Source organism: Lactuca serriola, chromosome 1 (genome assembly GCF_051521515.1).
Source record: "Lactuca serriola cultivar US96UC23 chromosome 1, Lser_US96UC23_V15, whole genome shotgun sequence".
In the NCBI taxonomy this organism is placed as follows: Eukaryota; Viridiplantae; Streptophyta; class Magnoliopsida; order Asterales; family Asteraceae; genus Lactuca; species Lactuca serriola.
The window spans coordinates 65702533-65724161 of NC_136408.1; the positions used below are offsets into that span (position 1 = coordinate 65702533).

General features: G+C 33.9%; 2 protein-coding genes and 1 pseudogene across 2 annotated transcripts; 1 reads left to right on the forward strand and 2 right to left on the reverse strand.

Moving 5' to 3' along the window:
- The first annotated feature begins 14120 nt into the window (after positions 1-14120).
- Positions 14121-14654, forward strand: LOC145056569 (uncharacterized). Its single transcript, XM_079004262.1, has one exon. The coding sequence runs from the start codon at positions 14121-14123 to the stop codon at positions 14652-14654; it is 534 nt and encodes a 177-aa protein (XP_078860388.1).
- Positions 14655-15513: 859 nt separating this feature from the next.
- LOC145056577 (heavy metal-associated isoprenylated plant protein 3-like) lies at positions 15514-16548 on the reverse strand (annotated as a pseudogene).
- A 3325-nt stretch (positions 16549-19873) lies between these two features.
- LOC145090114 (heavy metal-associated isoprenylated plant protein 3-like) lies at positions 19874-21321 on the reverse strand. Its single transcript, XM_079028458.1, has 4 exons — positions 21084-21321; positions 20787-21001; positions 20603-20690; positions 19874-20491 (listed from the first exon to the last, which is right to left on the reverse strand). The coding sequence occupies exons 1-4, from the start codon at positions 21259-21261 to the stop codon at positions 19908-19910; spliced, it is 1065 nt and encodes a 354-aa protein (XP_078884584.1). The 5' UTR covers positions 21262-21321; the 3' UTR covers positions 19874-19907.
- Positions 21322-21629: the final 308 nt, after the last annotated feature.

A 21629-nucleotide genomic window follows, 5' to 3' on the forward strand; every position in this document is an offset into this window, starting at 1 on the left:
ACCACAACACAAGTACCAAAAGAAAGCAAAAACTCATTGAACAGACCAACAGATCTAGTAAACTAGAACAAAAAAAGAACTCGTTGAACAAAACCATATCGATCTAGCAAATCAAGAATTTGTCGGAAAGCGTGGAGAGCCCCTGATCTAATGGGTTGTGTGTTTTCATGGGTTTTAAGGTATTTAAAGGCTCTTATGGTTTGATCATTTTCAGTATCCAACACCCCTATATCATTCCTTGAGTGAAACCTTAGCCTCCTTTGAGTAAATTGAGCTTATCCTCTCTCGTTGAACGATTTTTGGGTGTATTTTGGTGATGATTGAATATCAAGAACATCTAGTTGGTTGCAAGGGATGTTGTTTCAAGCTTGGATTCATAAAGTTCAAACCTTTTTTAGACTCTTGTAAGTAAAAAGCTTTAACATTTCCTTTCTAGTTGTTAGATCTTGCTAATGGTCCTTTTTATGTAATTTTGGTCCATTTTTTGGGTGATCTTGGAGTTGAGTGGACTCCAACATCTTTTGATCAGTTTGGTTATCTTGGTCCTTTAGGTCATTTTGGTGTATTAAAGTTTAGATCTTGAACTTTGTGGCATTATTATAGATAAAGTTGGAAACTTTAGCCATGTAAACATCATGTTGATTTAAATATGAAGGTTTGCGACTTGGACTTAATGGATTAAGTTGAGAAAAATAAACTCTTAGTTCCTTTGAGACTGTAATTCTATATCTTGGTTGTTTGGACCATCCTAATGGATAAATTTGGAAACTTTATCCATTATGAAGCTATTAGGTACCATATATGATGTTATGAGCCTTGGTCTTTAATTATTAAGCTCTTAATGAAGAAAAGGACATTCTGCCAGAGACCACAATGTAGCCAAGGAAGGCCCATAACATAATGGTGCTCTACCTCGCGATTGTTTTGCTGTTTGGCAGCCACGACGTGGTCAACAATTGGCCATGACACGGTGGTCCGTTGAGTTGACTATGACTGTTGACTTTTGACCAATTTGACTTTTGGTCAAACCTTGGTAGAATTGAGTGTTTAACTAAGAACTAGTCTCGATTTGGCATTAAGTAGCTTGTGTTAGTTGTTCTGTTGTTGAGGTTGCTGTTGAGCTTCTATTGGTTAGCTCTGGTGAGTTTTCTCACTAAACTTTATACTACAATATGTATCCTTGTGTATAGGATGTTGTTATGCTGTTGTGATTCGTTAGTCAGGCAAATATGTTATGATTACCTATGTTTGTCTGATATTGTTGTTTGCACATGTCGACATATTGTGGTTGGTTTGAGGCAGTTCTATTGTTTGCTGAAGGCCAAGATACCTAGGCGGTCAATGTGTACTGTAGGCCTTGCGAGGTGGTCTAGTCAGACTGAAGGCCCAAGGAGAGCAGTCCAACCTTGTGTTGTAGGATCAGGAGAACGGTCCAGCTATATGTTGTAGGCTCAGGAGAGCGGTCTAGCTATATGTTGTAGGCTTAGGAGAGCGGTCCAGGTGTACTGTAGGCCTTGTGAGGCAGTCCAGTCAGATTGCAGGCTTATGTATACATGCATTTTATGTGTATTATATATGCGGGGTATTTTGGGAAACTCGTTAATCTTTGTACGTACAATTATGGATTAAATGTTTTTTCAGGTACTTTATCAGTTTATAGGAAGGTGAAGACGTTACTATACATACCCAACAACAATTTAATGATTTGAGATTTCGTGGCACTTTTCTTTATAACTCTGATTTCAAACTACGGTTTACAAATAAAGGATTTTGTCTTGAATATGTTTTAAGAAATATGTGTTTAAAATTGAAAAAAATTATTCTGAAAATTTGGGACGTTATGTTATAGGCCCAAGATTGCAGTCCATGTTGGAAGTAAAAAAAAAAAACTTGTCTTTATGTCACCATACTTTTGCCTCCACCATAAAGCGACATTCTCAAAAAGTATAAGATGGCCGTATCTATCTTGGACTTATTGTCTTCCACTCCCGTAGCATTAATATAACATTTTATGGACTAGAAAAACTCATCAAGTACACGCTTGCATCCATACTTTATAGGTTTTGGTGCTTCCATGTGGTGTGGTTTTCATAATAGCTCCTCCAAAATACTACCTTGCACAAATTCACTTTAACTTCTAAAGCACCCATGTTCTTGAAAAACTCATTTTGCAAGGTGTGGATCAATCCAAGGACTTGTCTTGATGACACCGATGGTCTCCTTCATTCCATCACTTGTGTTGCTTATATCATGAACAAACTGATCGACATTATCCTCTCACTCAAGGATCTCACCACGTTAATCCCCACAATTGTAAGCTTGTTTTCAAAGCTTGCCAAGGCATCTACTTATTGGTACCTCTTCTTGGACTTCATTCCATTCTCTTAAGCGAGAGGGGGAATGTTTTCTAATTCACTTGATCCTTCCATGGTTGCATTCTCTTGCTTGCTCGAACCTTGCTCTAATATCGCGTGTCATGGGGTGACTCTTGTAACCAGTCTATCTCATATGACACTTAGCTTTTCTTCGACTAAGTCATGCTTACTACACTTCCTTAGATGTGATAATGAATTGGAAAGCAAGAGACTAAAGCTTTTAGAGTTACTACAAACGCAAGGCAAATTGTATTAAAAGAACTCAAGAGATTACAAAGAAAATTATGATGGTTTGCTACAAATGACTCTACACCTATTTATGTGGTTCTTACACCTCCTCAAAGGAAGGATCCATATCCTGATCTTTGTTGATTATTATGGATCATTCCTATATGATCTTTATATTTATAAGGCTCTAAAATATGCCAAATTATGCTATGATGTCCTAGAGAACTCTAGGATGTTCTAGGGTCTTCCTGGTTACTCTTGTATGATCTAGCGTCTTCTCAAGTACTCCGGAGAATTCTAGAATCTCGATCATGACAGAATGGTGGGGGAAACCCATGAAGAAGGATGACAAGGCGATGGAACAACAAGAGGATCCGGTAGGTAAACGTTTGATATTTTTTTGAAATCAAATTCAAAAAGATTTGATAGGATGGTATTATCGGTTTATACAAAATATGATGATCGTTGAGATCTCCGAGAGTGAACAGTGCCAAATTAATGAGAATTTCTTGGAGGTAGACAGATAAAAATAGTTTACCAATAAAAAAGAGTTGGTTTGAATTTTTTATCCAGTAATCACCATTTTTTCTTAACAAATAAAATTTGGATTTTTCTGAAGATTTCCCTAAAAAAATATGGTACATTTAGCGAATGTTACATTATATTTTCATATTTTTATTATCGTTTTTTATTTGTTTTTTTTAAAGAATGAACAATATATTTGTTTAATTAGAGGATTCTCAAAAGAATTGTTAATATTTATAATGGTATATAGGAGTTTTCACGACCTAATCTCCAAATTTAAAGGGATCAAACCCATGATGAAGAGTGATCAATAATTTTTTTTTTCTAGAAACTGACACCATATTTAAAATCAATTGTCATATCTTTCTATACTAGTAAAAGATTAGTTTTGTTTTGTCATGTGTCGTTTTAATACACCTTCTAATTAATATTATGCCACATGTCAGACGCTTCTTAGGCTGTGTTTGGCGCGCCACAGCTAGCTGAAAAGCTACCTTATTTTTCGAGCTTTTTTAATTTGTCGTGTTTGGCGACCCAAAAAGTAGCTTATAAGCTAGCTTTTTAAAAAGCTACTTGGACTAACTTTTTGGGACCTTTTTTAAAAATTTCCAAATATACTCCTTAATTAATTATAAAAACACATTTTTTTAAATGTCTTTTTATGTCATTTCATATTTTTCAGCTAGCTTTTCATTTTGTTTTACCAAACGTCATTTTTTATTAGCTAGCTTTTCAGCTATCAACTAGTTTTTTATTTAACAGTTAGCTTTTAAGCTAGTACGCCAAACATAGCCTTAGACTTCAATCTTTTCCTAATTTTTCTCAAATCATTAATCAAATGGTAGAAAATCAGGATTTTTGTTTTCCGTCTATCTCTCATAACTTATGGTTTTTATTTGCTTATATTGTGTGCATATATTGTGTGTTGCCTGCAACGATGAAATTAATGAAATCATGGCAGTTTTGACTGGCCGCACAAATTAGTGCAATCATGGGCGATCTTTCTCAATTTCTAACAAGTGAGCTCTTAGTATTTCTATATTTCTAACGTATCTTTGATTCCCACTCTCGGTGCCTCCACCATGATCTCACACTTTCCTAAGTGAAGGTTTTTCCAGGTATATGATCACAATAGACTTTAACTTTGAATGTTACATGCATGGATTCTAATATCGAGATTTATTGTAATATTCTTATATTTTTTTGAAGATTATGTGTGGAAACTGTTGTAGATCTCAAAATTTTAATTTTGAATCAAAGATGCATATATTGCAACACTCACTGTTAAAGAACCAATATATATATATATATATATATATATATATATATATATATATATATATATATATATATATATATATATATATATTCTTTTTTCCATTTTTCATTCTATTTTTCTTAGGTTTTTTTAATGTCATATGGTCGATTATGTTGCAGTTTTTATAAACATGTTTTCTCCAAAGTCCACATGAACAACAAGATGATTGTCAATGCAATTTGCTTTAACATGAAACACAAGAAATAGACTAATCTTTAACAAATTCGGAATAATAATAATGCTAAAAATGTTTTTGAAGACAATCCTGGTGGTATATTTGTTGAAATTCTGATCTGAGAATTGGAGTAGCCCCTCAGCAACCAATATAACCTTTAATGACTATATATATATATATATATATATATATATATATATATATATATATATATATATATATATATATATATATATATATATATATATGTATTCCCTATCCACAAGAGATTATTTAGGAATTTCATATTAGAGTGGTCCATCGACAATATATAACAATCTGTACAAACCATATCATCTTTATGAAATTATTTAGCCATGTCAGCCCCATATATCATCTTCCTATTAGGATCAACATTTAGCACATGGACTCATTTTATAACATATGAAACGAGAAAAAAGCAATAACCAATTAATTGGAGACACTTCAACCGTAGTAGGTTTCAGTCCTTTCATAATCTGATATTAATTATTTAAGTACATTAAATTATCAATAGTACTATAATTCAAAAAATATTCAACATATCTTTGTTGCTTCTTTATTTATTTATGATCCATTTTATACTTTCAACATTTGATGCCTTAATCATAACTATATGATTTTGAAATAAAATGATAAAGGTAAGATAAAACACTATTACTTTCATTTATATGTGTACTATAGCATCCTACTCTTTTGTTATTAATGCGTTGTACTATTAAAATTCTATTCAATCATAGCATTGTACTTTTAATTTCGCCACTAAACTACTACTATGATAATAATAAAATAATGATTCAGTGGCTAAATTGATAAATACATGAAGATATGTGTAATAATCTTAAAAAAATGTGTTGTATGACAAACCTTAACTTTTGATTCCACTTATTCTCTATTGTTGCTCATATAATCAATTTTCATCATTACCACACCTATATACTATAATTGTTATGTATGCCAACAACCAAAAGGAGTCATTCTCAATTGAATATATATATATATATATATATATATATATATATATATATATATATATATATATATCCCCTACTCTAATAAAACAGTACCTTTAATGCCATGTGGCAACTCTTCAGCAACCCTCCAGCTTATTTCCCGCCTATACTATCAAAGTGATTTTCCTATTATACCCTTGTGCGTGTAAAAATGCCATGCCCTATAAAGTAGGCCAGAAGAACTAGGAGGGTTGCAAGAAATCAGGAAGCAAAATTAGTTTCAAATCTGGTTTATCTCGGTTTTCACTATCAAGAAATATAAAAAAAAATCAATAAAAACAGCTATTAAATCGCAATAAATTAGGAAGCAAAATCATTTTCAAATTTGAATTACATTTACTAAGCTTCGGTTGACTCCATATATTACCTCAATTACTTCTATTCATGGGTCTATCTCTGCAAAACACATATACCGCTATGGAAGAACGGAGAATCATAAATTGATGGTCATATTCTCCGATAACTTCAGGTAAACCTAAGTTTGTTCCCTACATGCTACTCTTTTTGGTTGTGTTTCCCTTCTAATTCAATAATTTTTTCTAGATGTCTGTTGTTTAGGACTTGATGATTCTGATTCAATGATTATATATCCTACTTCTTTTTCCATTCACACTTATACCAGTTTTGCGTTCTTTGGTTTCAACTTTTGATGGTATACTTGATCTTGTAAGTTGTTTAATTTTATGTTTGTAGACTGATTTGAGACATAACTGGTTCGGCTCCAAAACTTATGAACTTGTATGATTATTTAAGTCTCAGTCTTTTCTATGAATGCTCAAATGTCACAGTTTTCAATTGCGGATTTCCCTTTGACTCATGAGGCAAGGCCGAATTTTTTATATGTCAGTTAAACAAAACCCTTTTTACTTAGTTATATTAGGGGTTATATATTGGCTTTATGTAAAATTTCTTTAGTTGCTTGATTGTATTAGGGTTGTAGATGAGGATGATGACAACTATATACACATGCAATCAAATTTGTCAAAATGTAAGGAATGTAAGTCTTTTTCTTAAAAACCCTAATTTTTATTTGATCAGGTTAGACTATCTACCGAAACATTCATTTTGATTACTAAAAGGCCTAAAGAGTCAGCATCGAGGTGAGAAAATAAACACCTTATGAATGATTTATTAAGGTTTTTGTCCAAATCATTTTTGTGCCCTCTTTTTAGTTATTGCGATAGACTAAAATTTCTAATTTGGTTCCTTTTTTACTGTTAAGGTCAAACTCAATGCATCTAATTTTGTAACCATGGGGAATAAGCTTAAGCTAAGCCATGTTGCAAATGATGGCCTTGGATTTGGGTAGATTGGTTTTGAAGGGTATATATATGTGAGGCTACTACGATTAGTACTGGCATCCAATTTATGAGGTTTTCTTCTGTTTATGATTTTAATTAGTCCTGTTTGATAATTACTTTTAAGTAGAGGTGGTAGTAACTAATAAGAATCCCATTCAATTGATGATAGTGGATTGAGTGTTGTATATTGCCTATATTAAAAGGGTACTAATATGTTACCAGATTGTAGTTTGCTTATTTGGATGCGTGATTGAATCTTCCAAACTTGGAGCTGGAATGCTTATTTAGACTATATGTTTCTTATTTGTTTGATTAGTTGTTTCTGATGTTTCCTAATTGCAGATTTCTGAATTTAATTTTGAATTGGGACGAACCGCCATAATGTCTTCACATTGAAAAAGAGTTTTTTAGTTGTTTTAGGTTTTTTTTACTTACCCTTTTTTTTTTTATTCTTTTTGCAATAATGGATGCCCAGTTGACACTTGTCATATATGTTTATGATGAAAGAAAGCTAACTCATTATGTTGTTTTAAAAATTAGTGACCATCCTTGCTTTTTTTATAATACTGGAACTGGAACATTTGTGTAATTCTTTCAAAACATGGATTATCTATCTAACTTTTTATTGCATGGACCTTTTTTTGTATTTTAATTCCAGCACAAAAACAAACAACACACATATTGGTAAATATGTAATTTTATGAGTAAAGGATAAAAGAAGAGAAACTTTACATTAATAACAATATACTTTACAGAAACACTCACACACACCATGAAAGAAGGTTGCTTTAATGCAATTACTAAAAACAAACAGAAACTATTTAGGTTGCTTTAATTAGAACACAAACAAATTATGCCAATTTTAGTAATTTACTTTGAAGTTAATTCTTATTTTAGGGTTAATTTGCAAAAAAATGTAAAAAAAAGTGTCATTTTAATGTGTAATTTATTTGTTTTCAAATAAATAGTAACATGAACATGTTTATAAGTCTTATAAATATAGCGGGTTAAAGATGCTGTAATTTTGGGTCTGCAAGAAAGAAATAGGATATGATAACGGAAAGGCTAAAATAAGTGAATATTAAGTGTAAAACTGAAATAGTTCAGATTTGAGAGCCAAGTTGCCAACTGCAAAGAGGCAAAAGCAGGCCAAAACCCAATAATGACACATGCCACTGCTTTATGGACTCCGTAACATTGTATGGTTTGTAACATTGTATGGTTTCTATACATTGGAAAATCATGTCATGTGTCTTTATTTAATTGATTTTCGAATTAAATTTACAAAAGTTGTTTTTTTTACTAAATCCAAATCGGTGAACTAGAGCCATGTGACCACTGTTATCAAGTTTTATTTTAAGGATATTTCCAAGATTCCTAAGATGCAATGTCAAATGATACTCCCAATCATTATTTTGATTATTTAAAGAAAAAATTTTTGCCAAAAAATATTTATAAGATTCTTCATACTTGATGAAAATACATATTATTTTGCGACATAAATCACATTTCATTCGTCATATTAATTTATAGTTTATTGTGTAGGGTTTGTAGCACCTGGTTCCTGGTATGCAAGATTTATCTAAGTATTTTTGTATTTTGGCCTTGGACTCGGCGAGTTAGAGGCCCGACTCGCCGAGTAGAGACGAGACTTGGGACGCGGTTAAGTTGGCGACTCGGCGAGTCCGCGCTATCCGATGAAACCCTAATTTCCAAGGGTTTGCACCCTATTTAATCTCTCATTTCCGCCCCAAGCCAGCCCCTATTCACCCTCAGAGCCCCTAACCCTCGTTCAAAGCTTATTTCCTTGAGAGTTTGAAGCATTCTTGTGTGTTCTTGAAGGATTTGAGAAGGAAGTGGAGTTGATCAAGAGGAAGGGAAGGAAACCAAGCATCTTAGTGTCCTCTCAGTGATTCCTTTGAGGTATAACCCGTTTTCCCTCTGATTCTATGCTTATTATTCCATTAAGTCTTTCTTGAGCCATTCCCTAAGCTTGTATGTGCAATATAATTCATAATAAGTTGATTGGCCTTTAGATCTAGGCATGATTGAGCTCCAGGAGCTCAGATCCGTTGCCTTTATGGACCCATGTTGCTTGTTCACCCCAGATCTACCCTTTTGAGACATTTTGAGCCCTAAATCCCTCATTGGTGAGTATCTACACGTAAAGTTGGAAACTTTACGTGTCATTCATGCTCTAGGAACCCAGATCTGTGAATGGCATAGACTGGAATCGAGCAAAATCGCGTATATAGTGATTGCATGGCGACGACTCGGCGAGTCTGCTCGCGAGTCTCCGAGTTGTCCCCTTTTCGTTGTGTCGAGTGTGAGTAGTGAGTCACGGGGTGTGACTCAGTGAGTTAGAAGCCAAACTCATCCATGGAGGAACTCGGCGAGTTCAAGGCAATCTCCTTAGATCAAGAACAGACTCGGCGAGTTGTTCATACAACTCGGCGAGTCGCAACAAAAGTGTTCATCGGATGAAGATGAACTCGGCGAGTTGTTCATACAACTCGGCGAGTAGGATGAAGGACTTGAACCTCAGTTTAGAAGAAGAACTCGTCGAGTCAACGCCTAACTCGACGAGTAGGGACGGGATCCAGGACATTCGATTGGATAGGGACTCGGCGAGTTGGAGAGCCAACTCGGCGAGTCGGGTCAACTGAAAGTTGACTCTGACTTTGACATGATCAGGGGTAAAATGGTCATTTTACCCAAAGGACAGTTAGCAGTGATTGATTGAGTATGTTGTGGGAATTGCAGCCGGAGGATTTCCGGAGCAGTAGTTGGCAGTCAGTTCTCGACCAGATCAGCAGCTACTTCGAGGTGAGTTACCTTCCAGTAGCGGTGGGTCTACGGCCACAATGTCGGCCCACCAGTAGGAATTGTATGTGGATGATTGTCTCCGTGATAATCATCTAGGGTTACTACTACATGTTCCATGCTTATGTGTTAGTATGATGTGATGCTATGTGTTAGTGGTAGTAGGGGAGATAGTCCCCAAGATATCCGGTCGATAGGGCCGAAGGGGTAGTTATACCCAGCCATGCCAGATAGATTCTTATATTGTGGTACGTATTATGTGGTAGTAGTAGAGGGAAGAAGTAGTCTCCGGTACCCGGTCGAGAGGACCGAAGGGAGGCCAGCACCCAGATATGTTAGGTAGTATCCGGTCGAGAGGACCGAAGGGGAGGCCAGCACCCAGGTATGCTAGGCAATATCCGGTCGAGAGGACCGAAGGGGTAGGTCGGGCACCCAGATATGCCTGACGATAGATGTATGTTATGTGATTATTATGGTATGTGGTACTGTGGGGGAACTCACTAAGCTTTGTGCTTACGTTTTTCAGTGTCGTTTCAGGTACCTTTTCAGCCAAAGGGAAAGAGCAGGCTCGGTAGCAACATCACACACACTTTTGTTTCCGCAGTTAAATGTTGTGGATTTCAATTTGGTTTTCGATATGAAATGGTTTAATTATACAATGTTTTAATTATTAATGATTTCCAAGTAATGATTTATAAACAAAATTTTTGGACGTGAAAATTAGGTCGTTACACGGTTTATGTATGTTTAGTACATCACTTTCATGTTTAATTTGTAATATATTAATGCCATTTTTATGATTTATTGTGTTTTTTTATAATACTTTAATGTATATTGCATCATACAAACTCATGATTTTATCAAATAATTGAATTTACAAAACATAAATTATATATTTATAACGATTTATATATTTATTTTAAACCAAAAGTAAGTTAATAACATAACTTCTGTTTTTATAAATTAATATATTTTTTTTCCAAATTTTTGATTAGTTATTACTATTTCAAATTATTAATAATGTTTTTCTTGATCAACTGTGGTTTTCATGGGTTTTAAACCTAGTATATATATATATATATATATATATATATATATATATATATATATATATATATATATATATATATATATATATATTGCTTGTTTAATATACTACAAATTTCAAAGCCGAAAATTAATTGCTATACTAAACTACCATGGTATTACAGGTTAAAAAGAAACACCAAAGTGGGAAAAGATAGCATTTTATGATACCATATACATCACAGTTTTAATTTGTTAGTGTATATTCTAGTTATCTTGTATCTTTGTATCTTTGGGGTCCGTTTTTTAATTCCCATGTAGGTTAGGGTAGTTTTGTGTATTTTATACCTTTTAGTTTAATTCTCTTTGCTTGAACGTTCATTCCTCTGTAAGCTGTATCAAAACTCTTCACAGCAAAAAGGGCTTGAAGCTTTTAATCAAATCACTTCATCTTTCTCACATTTTTATGATCTTCATATATATATATATATATATATATATATATATATATATATATATATATATATATATATAATTTATGCAAAACATCGAACAATTGGCATGGGTTATGAAATAATTGTAACATATAACTGTAACATAGAAACAAAGAGATATGCTCTTACTTTGTTAGTAGCAAAGTCAGATACATGTATGTGTGAGTGATGTGTGTTTTGTGTATAGAGCGAGAGAGGGTTGTTCTGGTGGGAGAGAGAGAGAGAGAGAGAGAGAGAGAGAGAGAGAGAGAGTTGAGAGTAAAGAAGCAACATCAATATCTACAACAACCAAAAACTATTATATCTTTAAAATATATTTCCAACATCCAAACTTAACTTTGGAGTAAGTATAAATAAAATGGATCGAATTAATCAGGAAAAATAAATGGGTTTATGAAGATATTACCATTTGTCAGTTCTTGCATACATCCAAGTTCCTTTAAGCAAAAATGTCTTCAATCTCGTGAATCTTTGCAGTTTTGAATTAAACTGGATGATGCTCTAAGAGCTTTCACCTTGTGGTGATATTATATATATGTAGAAGGTAGTGTAAGAAGATAAATGAGGGGCATTAGGTAGTTGGTGAAGAGAAAAGAATCAGTACGTTTATTGCTTGATGCAGAGAAGGCCACTATCGTGGTGATCAACCTTCTTCTTTGCCTAATAATTATCGCTTACTAAAGGGAGAGATTATCGGAGGCGTCGAAAACGAATAAAAAATTATGTTAACAAAAGGAAAGTGTTTCTGTTCTTAGAATGATCGGTATGGGCCAAACGAGAACCAAGACGACTGACGTGGCTAGAGGCAACGGCTGCGTAATGGGGGGAACACCGCCCCTGCTCGTTGCAACTCGTCGAAGGTAGATCCAGGGACGAAACACAGACACTAAAACCTATGAGGCCGAAGATGAAAACTTCAAAATATGCAAAATCATGTATTATTTTATTTTATTAAGAAGATGTTATTTTATTTATTTGAACATAACTTTAGAAGATACTTTTATGACATATGATACACCTAACATAAAAGAAATATGTAAGGTTTATATTACAATATTTCTATCCAAATAATTGCCATAATAATCATGTAAACAAAAAGCTCAAAACATTATTTATATTATTTCGAAATTATTGAAATAATTAAATCGTAAATAGTTATATTATGTTACGTACTATTTCTAAAAAACAAAAAAATAATAATAACAATAATAAATTCACCACAGTCATAGTCATATACACTATACAGAGAATCCTATTTACAATTCCTAAAATCCTATTTGCTTTTTAGAACATCATGTTTAATTTATCAGAAATTGGGCAAAATCATATCTTTCTACTATCACAAATTTACAATCGCAAGTATTGTTGGATAAAAGAAAGCATAGAGCATGAGAGAGATTAAGGCTGTGATATGTGATAGAGAAACAACATGTTCATATAAAATAGAAAGAAAGAGAAGGCTTGAGACCGGTAAAACCTGGCGATACGAATGAGTTTGAAGGCGTTGACTGGCGAGTCAGGAGCGACGTTCAACATTGACCGGTGTAGTTTTGAAGTTTGTGAACGGACGGGTTGTACGAAAGATGCGACGGGGCATGGAGGTTTCGGACTATGAACAAAGTGAAGTTCTAAGGCGGTTAGGGTTTTTAAGTTTTCTGATTTTTTGAGATTTGTTTTCTGTATATCTGTGGCTTTTATAAAAGTTTTGATAGATTTTGATCAAGTTTGCATTTGTCAATTTTATTTAGATTAAAAGATTATCAATTTTTTAATCTTATTTTTATTTTAGGATTGAAATTTAACTTAGGATCTATTTATGTTATGATTCTTTATATTTGAATCACTAAGTTTTTTTTAAATTAAAAATACTATAGAATTTTTATATTTTTTACTCAATGTCTAAATCTAATAAGCGAGAGACTTTTCTTATACAAAATTATTCTTTTGAAGCAGACAAACCAGCATGTTCTTCATCTTTAGCCGTATTCAAGCTGTTCTTGGGTTCTTTTTATTTTTCTTAATATTGAATCGCAATCCTAATACATTTTACAATGTCATAACCTAAGTATTTAGACAAAAAAGAAAGGGGCCATGCCCCCCCTTGACTCCTTCATAGCTCCGCTACTGGGTAGATCTCGTTGGCATGGGGATGGGAGGAAACAGATCAATTGTGACCGTTTGAGTGCAACGGTTTGAAAAAAAAATTAATTATTAAAAAAACAATTAATTATCTTATAAATACCTCCTATTTTATTAAAAATTTCACACTTTCTCTTCTCTTCTCTACATACTTTCAATTATCTTCAAAAAAAATATGGATCATTTCGACTCGTCCGATGATTCAGATGACGATATTTTCTTTAGGATGATGTATCATTATTACACTACCGACCTGCTACAACCAGACCCAACCCCGCTACTAACAAGACGTGCGATGTTAAACAGAAATCGCAAGGAAGGACACGAACATCTATATCGCGATTACTTTGCGGATAATTGTGTATACAGGGCGAAGGACTTCAAAAGAATATTTCGTTTGAGTAGGAATGTGTTCTTATGAATCGTCAACGTCTTGGAAAGCCGGTATCGTTTGTTTACTATATTTTTATACAAAATAAATAAAAATGTACTACATGTTTCTTTAATTTTACAACATATGCAATATATTTTTAAACTGTAGTTAATTTATGTTTAGGTACGAATTTTTTCAATTAAGATATGATGCTAGAGGTAGACGGGGGTTTACAACATTGTAGAAATGTGTTGCGGCCATTCGTTTTATGGTTATGGGGGAGTCATCCGACACCATGGACGACTATATGAGATGTCCGAAAGAACCGCAAGAGAGAGTTTGTATACATTGTCAAGGGGTGTTATTGAAACTTTTGGTGACGTGTATTTGCGGAAACCTTCGTTGCATGATTTGCAAGAATTATATGCGGCGCATGAAGAACGCCATGGGTTTCCCGGAATGATCGGAAGCATTGATTGCACACACTGGAAATGGAAAAATTGTCCGGTAGCATGGAAAGGGCAATACACAAGTGGTCATCACGGATCACCTTCGTTGGTGTTAGAGACCGTCGCTTCTCAAGATTTATGGATTTTGCATGCATTTTTTGGGGTTGCAGGTTCCAACAACGACGTCAACGTTCTTGATCAGTCGCCAATATTCGACGATCTTTTGAATGGAAAAGCCCCGGATGCTCCTTTCACGGTGAATGAAAACGAATACAAATATGGGTATTACCTTACAGATGAAATATATCCTCAGTATTCTACATTCGTGAAGGCATTCCGCCACTCGGTTGAAGAACGAAACAAATGTTTTAAGAGAAGACAAGAAGGAGCACGTTAGGATGTGTAACGTGCTTTTGGAGTGCTGAAGGCGAAGTGACATATAGTCGAACATGCAGCACGACCGTTGGATTTAGAAACTTTACGATATATCATGTATGCATGTATCATAATGCATAACATGGTAGTAGAACATAAAGGGCAAAATATTGCACACTATATCCCAATAGAGCCCAGACACGTTCAGTTTCAACCAGGAACAACAGATTATTTGCATCACGTTATTGACATTCAGGACGCAAATAAACACAGACAACTTCGAGAGGACTTGGCGGATTATATCTTCTATGGTAACAATAACGATAACGAATAGCGTTGTATTTTTTTTTTTTAATTTGAATGTTATTTCTTTTTTTGTTTTTGGATATTATGTGTAATTTAGTCATTATGTTAATTTTAATCTTTAAAAATTTTTAATCTTTTTTTTATAATTTTTAAACATTATGTTTTATTTATTTTTTAATTTAAAAAATATTTGTCTCAATTTAAAAAAAAATCCAAATAAATAAAAAATAAATTGTAAAATGAAAAAAAAAAATTGGTGTCATAACAAGATACAACATGTTACCAATTTCCTCGCTTGGTGTTATGACACCATTGATGATGTGGCATGTGATGTGACACCAAAATGGTGTTACATCTAGTTGTCCACACCTTATGGTCTTAGAGCGTATCTCTAGCATTTTCTAGATAATCAACATAGAATATCGGTGATCAATAGCTGATTTTTCGGCTTAAAGTTGGAAACTCCTGAGTTTGAAATTGAAGGCAGGAAAAATGAGCAAAACTATTATGTTAAGGTTCTTGTATCCGGAACACGAGAGTTGCACGGATGACGGAAGGTGGTAGTGGAGGTCCGTTTGAATACTGTGTGGTATAACCATGGTTAACATAACCTTCGTTAATGTAACCATGGTTAGCATAATCCTCTTTACATAATCATGGTTAGAAGAAGTTGCAACCGGCTATAATAATTTTGATTATACGTTGATATCGTGTACGTGTACGGGTTTTGACTTTTGACCATGATATTCAAGCTTGTTGACCAGCTCTACGTCTCTACTACCATCTTTGCCGCCACTATCACCGCCAACCGCCTGTCTCTCGCCTTTTTTTTTCTTCTCACCACCATCAACACTTTTTTCATTTATTTTTTTTATCACCCCCTTTAATCTTTCTCTCTCTCTCTCTCTCTTGTTTTTTTTTTTTTTTTTTTTTTTTTTTTTTTTTTTTTTTTTTTTTCTAGTCATCACCTTTATCACCTTTTTTAGGAAGGATAATATCCACATTTCTTTTTAACTTTTCTTTCAAGCATTGTCCTTTTTCAATATGATCAAATCCTTGCTGGCATCCGGTATTACACTATTACTGATTCTACCCCCTATTCACAATCAACAAAAAAGAATATTTATTAATTCCAAATATTCTAGCATTTTATTTGAACTTGTAAAAAAGTATATATATTTTTTAAATGATTATTGTTTTCGATCAAAATAGCAAATAAAATTATAACAAAAAGGATTTATGCATGAAAAATAATTGATACATTGCGTTTAATTTTGTGTGCACATCCCCCACAATGAAGTGGAATCTTCAGCATCACCATGCTCGATTGAATATGTAATTACCTAGAAAAATAAAGATAATCAACTAAAAACCCATAATCAAACTCTTAAACCCATAATTAAGTAATTAACAGATTAGTTTAACCAATTTGCAATACCTCTTTGGGTTTTTCTTATCGGATTTTTTCTCCGGCAGCTTATCACCACCCTTCTTATCGTCCTTATTTGGTTCAGGAGAGATAATCTTCACCTTCTTGAATTCTTCGTCTTGTGTTCTACTCTCTACTTGAAGCTCGAAGGGTCCACCTTTCCGGTCAAGTCAATTTGTCGCCGTCAATATTGGCATTGCTTACCTGCAATCACACTAAGAGTAATCGAACAAACATATCTACTGCTTATAAGAATTTTGAGATCCAAATCGATACAATTTGTACCTTCCAAGTGACGGATGAATTTTGTGACTTTGTTAGCGCGGCCGTCGCAACTCGCAACGCAAAATTAAGACAAGACAAAAATATTCAAGGAAGCACTGCACGTATATGGACTCTTTGGAACAGTGGAAGCAATCATAAGTCGATTCATCATAAGTATCTTGTAATTGTTTACGAATTAACGCTTTTACCAGATAAACCAATTACCAATTAAATATGAAAGCGTTTACACAAATATGATTTTAAGGGTTTTTTTTTTAAAAATAATTTTTATTTATTAACTTATTATAATCTTAATGGGATAATATTATCTTATTGTATTTCTTTTGTTTTAGAGATAATATTATCTTATAATATTCTTTTTAAAGTAAAAATAATAATTTAAAAGTTATATCTTTTAAAAAACCTATGTAAAACAAATGATATAAAGTTGTCGAAATTGTGATTTTGATTAGAGGATTATGGATCCTACGAATCCACCTATGTAAATTGATCTTGATCATATTTTGGTAAAATAAGGATACAATAGTAGGATCGAATTGTAAGATCGTTATAGTTTATTTATTCTCTTTAAAAAATATAATATTTTATTTTGGGCTAACTAAGTGCATCGAATATGAACCCGAATCAATCTTCTGAACGAACTTACGATCACGATTTTGCAAAGTGAAAAACAATCGTATATAGGATGCCAGTCTTGATGACTTTGAATGATATCATTTATCAGAAAAATATAAAAAACAATTACTTTTAGAAGAAAAAATATTTGTATAATAGATATTTTCTGTCAAATAAATAAAATATTGTAAGATTAAATTAAGATAATACAATACGTCTCACAGAATACCTTCAAATGAAATATTTACGAAAAAATATCTTTGAACATCTTAAAACTTTTTGTACATATTTAAAATTTGTAGATTTTACACCGAAACATTTTTGATCTTTCTTCAATATATCACACCATATTTACAAAAAAAGGTAAATGTCATTTTAACCCAATGAACTTTCAGGTTTTGATTTAAATGGTCCCTTGTGATTTTTTTTTTTTTTTTTTTTTTTTTTTTTTTTTTTTTTTTTTTTGCATTATAGGGGAACGAATTCAACTTTTACCGGTTAGTTTGGTCAAGTTACCTGTAATAATAGGTTACTACTGTCAAAAAGAGTGCCACATAGGAAATAATATGTTGATTTGTAATTATATACCTCTATATCGGTCCTAGTCAACAAATATTGGTCCCCACCACCTTCTTCCCTTATTTCCTTCTTCAGATCATCTCATTCCCTCCTTCCACCCTGGTTTTCTTTCTAAGATAAATGAAAGCCTTTTTTTTATCGTGGGTATGAAAATGAAGATGAAGGTATCCCCGTCAAAATTAAACCCAAATCAAACCTCACCATTACTTCAGAAAAAAAAACATCACAGGTTTGAAACCTATGACCGCCCTGTTTATCGAACCCTATATATCGTTGCTTTGGTTACCGTCAACGACGATGCATCTTTTTGTCATTGCTCTGCTTCATCTCTACTTCAGCCACCAGCCGGTGAAAGCCCTCCCCTCCCCTCCCCTCCACTCACTAGTTGACCCTTCCCAACCACCCAAATCAGATCAAGATTGGGAAAGATCAGGGGATGAAGATCATGTGTTTATGGCTGGAGGATGGAATTAAGCCTAAATCAAAACCCCACCATTAAAAATTGAACCCATATGAAATTAAGCCTAAATCAAACCCAACGTCCTGAATGTTCAAGAAAGAAGCAGTAGAGCTTTACGAGCATATGATGGATAGTCCTTACAAGCATTTTTTTTGATCAGCCTTAGGAGCTTCAAGGCCTCCTCAAATTTTCTCTCTAACAACAGTTTTTGATCAAATTCTTGTAGGTCGCCTACCATGGTTTCACCCTACCTGTCTTGTCTCAGTCATTTCAACAAGCACCTGGTGTGCTTCAATGGCCTTGTTTTGACTCAAGAACCCATTTACCAAAACGTCCAAAAGATCCGCATCAGCCTCACAACCTTTCTCGATCATGTTGGCGAAAATGATCAGAGCTTTGTCAACTTCATTGGCTGAACAGTGTCCCTTGATTAGAATCGTCCATGTCTTTGATGTCAGGATTGCAACCATTTGCTTGCATTTCATCGAGCACCTTGGCTGCATCTTCTAGTCTTCGGGCTTTACATAGACCAAAGAATAATTGGTTGTAGGTTATGTTGTCGGGTTCGTATCCTGCATCTTTCAAGGCTGTCATCATCTTCTTGGCTTCATCAAATTGACCTACAGTTGTTAATGATCTATGAATACCATCATAAACGCTTTTTGAAAGAGAGTTTCCTGTGGTTTCAAATTTATTTACTACCCGAAAAACAAGATCCAAATTTGGTGAAAGGTTGCTTGCAATGGTTCTTAGAAGAACATTACAATGTTGAATTGAGGGCTTGTAAGGACTATCCATCATATGCTCATAAAAAATCTGGTTGAGGACGCTCGAGATCACAATCACGGGAGGTGAGCGAAACGTTGAAGTCGATTCACGTTTTTGGCAGGGTCTCTTGACGTAGATCTGATTCATAGAGGTTGCGATATAGAGAAATCCATCGATCCCATTGAGGGTCATTGTGACGTCTCAAATATTCAGACATGTGGCAAGTGAAGTGGCCTACTTGTCTAATGGTACATGATGAAAAGGAAGGGGTTCAGCGGGTGACCCCTTCACATTCTTGATAATGATATTTTAAATCCTGAAAACATGAATTTGTTCCCTTATAATGCAAAAAAATATCACAAGGGACCATTTAAACCAAAATTTGTAAGTTCATTGGGTTACATTGACATTTTCCCTACGAAAAATATAATGAAATAATAATATTAAAAGAAAAAATGCTTAAATTTTGATCATATTTACGAAAAATCATCATAATAAGTTGATGACCAATTTACAAGGTAAAAGCCCAATTTTTTAAACAATTGCAAGTTTTTTAAGCTTCATTGAAAAAAAAAACATTATCGACTATGAGGCTAAATTGTAAGAATTTTTCTGAAAAATTCCTATTATATTTTCAAGTAATTATACATTTATTGATTTCAACAAATCGCATAAACAATGAATCCATAATAACAAAAAAAATTTAATAAAACTAACCTATATTAGGAAAATCTATGGGGTCATTAGACAGTATGAACTCTACCTATACAAATCATGAATCTCATTGAATCAATTAGACTCTAATTAGAAATATGATCGTTGATAAATCTAGTTTACATAACTGAACAAGCGTTAGGGTTTTCATCGCTGAACATTCCTGTATCTGGAACACGAGAGTCGTGAAGGTACATAGAAGGAGGTGGTGCAGGTCCGTTTGAATACTGTGTGGCATAACCATGGTTAACATAACCCTCGTTACTATAACCATGGTTAACATAACCCTCGTTTATAAGACCATGGTTATAAGAAGTTGAAACCCCATAATCTTGATTGTAATAACTTTGATTATACGTTGGTATCGTGTATGTGTATGGGTTTTGACCATGATATTCAAGCTTGTTGACCACCTCTAAGCCTCTACTACCATCTTTGCCACCACCATCACCACCAACCGCCTTTCCTTCTTTTTTCTTCTCGCCACCACCTAAACTTTTTTCTTTTATTTTCTTATCACCCCCTTCATCTTTCTCCTTTTTGTCATTTTTCTTGTCATCACCTTTTTCATCTTTTTTAGGAAGGATAATATCAACATCTCTTTTTAATTTTTCTTTCAAGTATGGTGCAAGTTCTTTCACGTCCATTGTCCCTTTCACCATGATCAAATCTTTGCTGGCATCCGGTATTACCGATTCTACCCCTATTCACAATCAATGAAAAGAAATATTAATTCCAAATATTCTTGCATTTTATTTGAACTTGTACAAAAAGTACAATCGTGAATATAACTATAAATTGAACAATAACTGACCTTTGATCTTTGATATGGTTCGTTTAATTTTATGAGCGCATCCATCACAATGGAGTGGAATCTTCAACATCACCATGCTCGATTGAATCTGTAATAACCAGAAAAATAAATTTAGTTAACTAAAAACCCATTAATCAAACTCTTAAACCCATGATAAACTGATTGGTTAATCAATTTGCAATACCTCTTTAGGTTTTTTAGCATCTGTCTTCTTCTCATCGGATTTTTTCTCCGGCGACTTATCATCACCCTTCTTCTCGTCCTTTTTCGGCTGAGGAGAAATAATCTCCACCTTCTTCTTCGTCTTATGTTCCAATCGCTCCTTAACGCTCGTAGGGTCCACTTTCCCGGTTACAGTCAATTTGTCGCCGTCAATATCGACATTCACAGATTCAACACCTGCAATCACACCATGAGTAATCGAACAAACAGATAATACCCCTTACGAAATTGAGCGACTCAAATTTGATAAAATTTGTACCTTCAAAATGACGGATGGATTTTGTGACTTTCTTAGCGCAGCCGTCGCAATGCAAATCGAGTTTTAAGACGACGGTGGTGGAACCGGCGTCGGACTTCTTTGCGCCGCCTTCATCAACCGGCTTCGTCTTCCCGGCATCCTTTTTCTTATCATTCTTCTTAAAACTAAGCATGCCCATTTGGATCTACGGTTAATGTATGGATGATGTTGGGAATCCGATTTGAAGATAGAAAAATGGATGTAATGTTGGGAATTTATATATGGGGGTTAGTTGAATCATGAATGTATGTATGATGGATGATGGTAGACAGGAAGTTTGACCGTCGTTGGGTGTCTATATTTGACGGGCGGGTTACTTCTTGACCCGATATATTGAATTTGACCAAATATTTGTACCAAATACTGAATTGTACGCCGGCTTTCTCTATTGGGTTGTGGATGGGTCAAAGTCAAAATTTGGATCATCAACTGTAATTCCACACATGGAAAATACAATTTGTCTTTGTTAATTTGACAATTAGTTCTGTTATGAAAGTTTAAAATGAT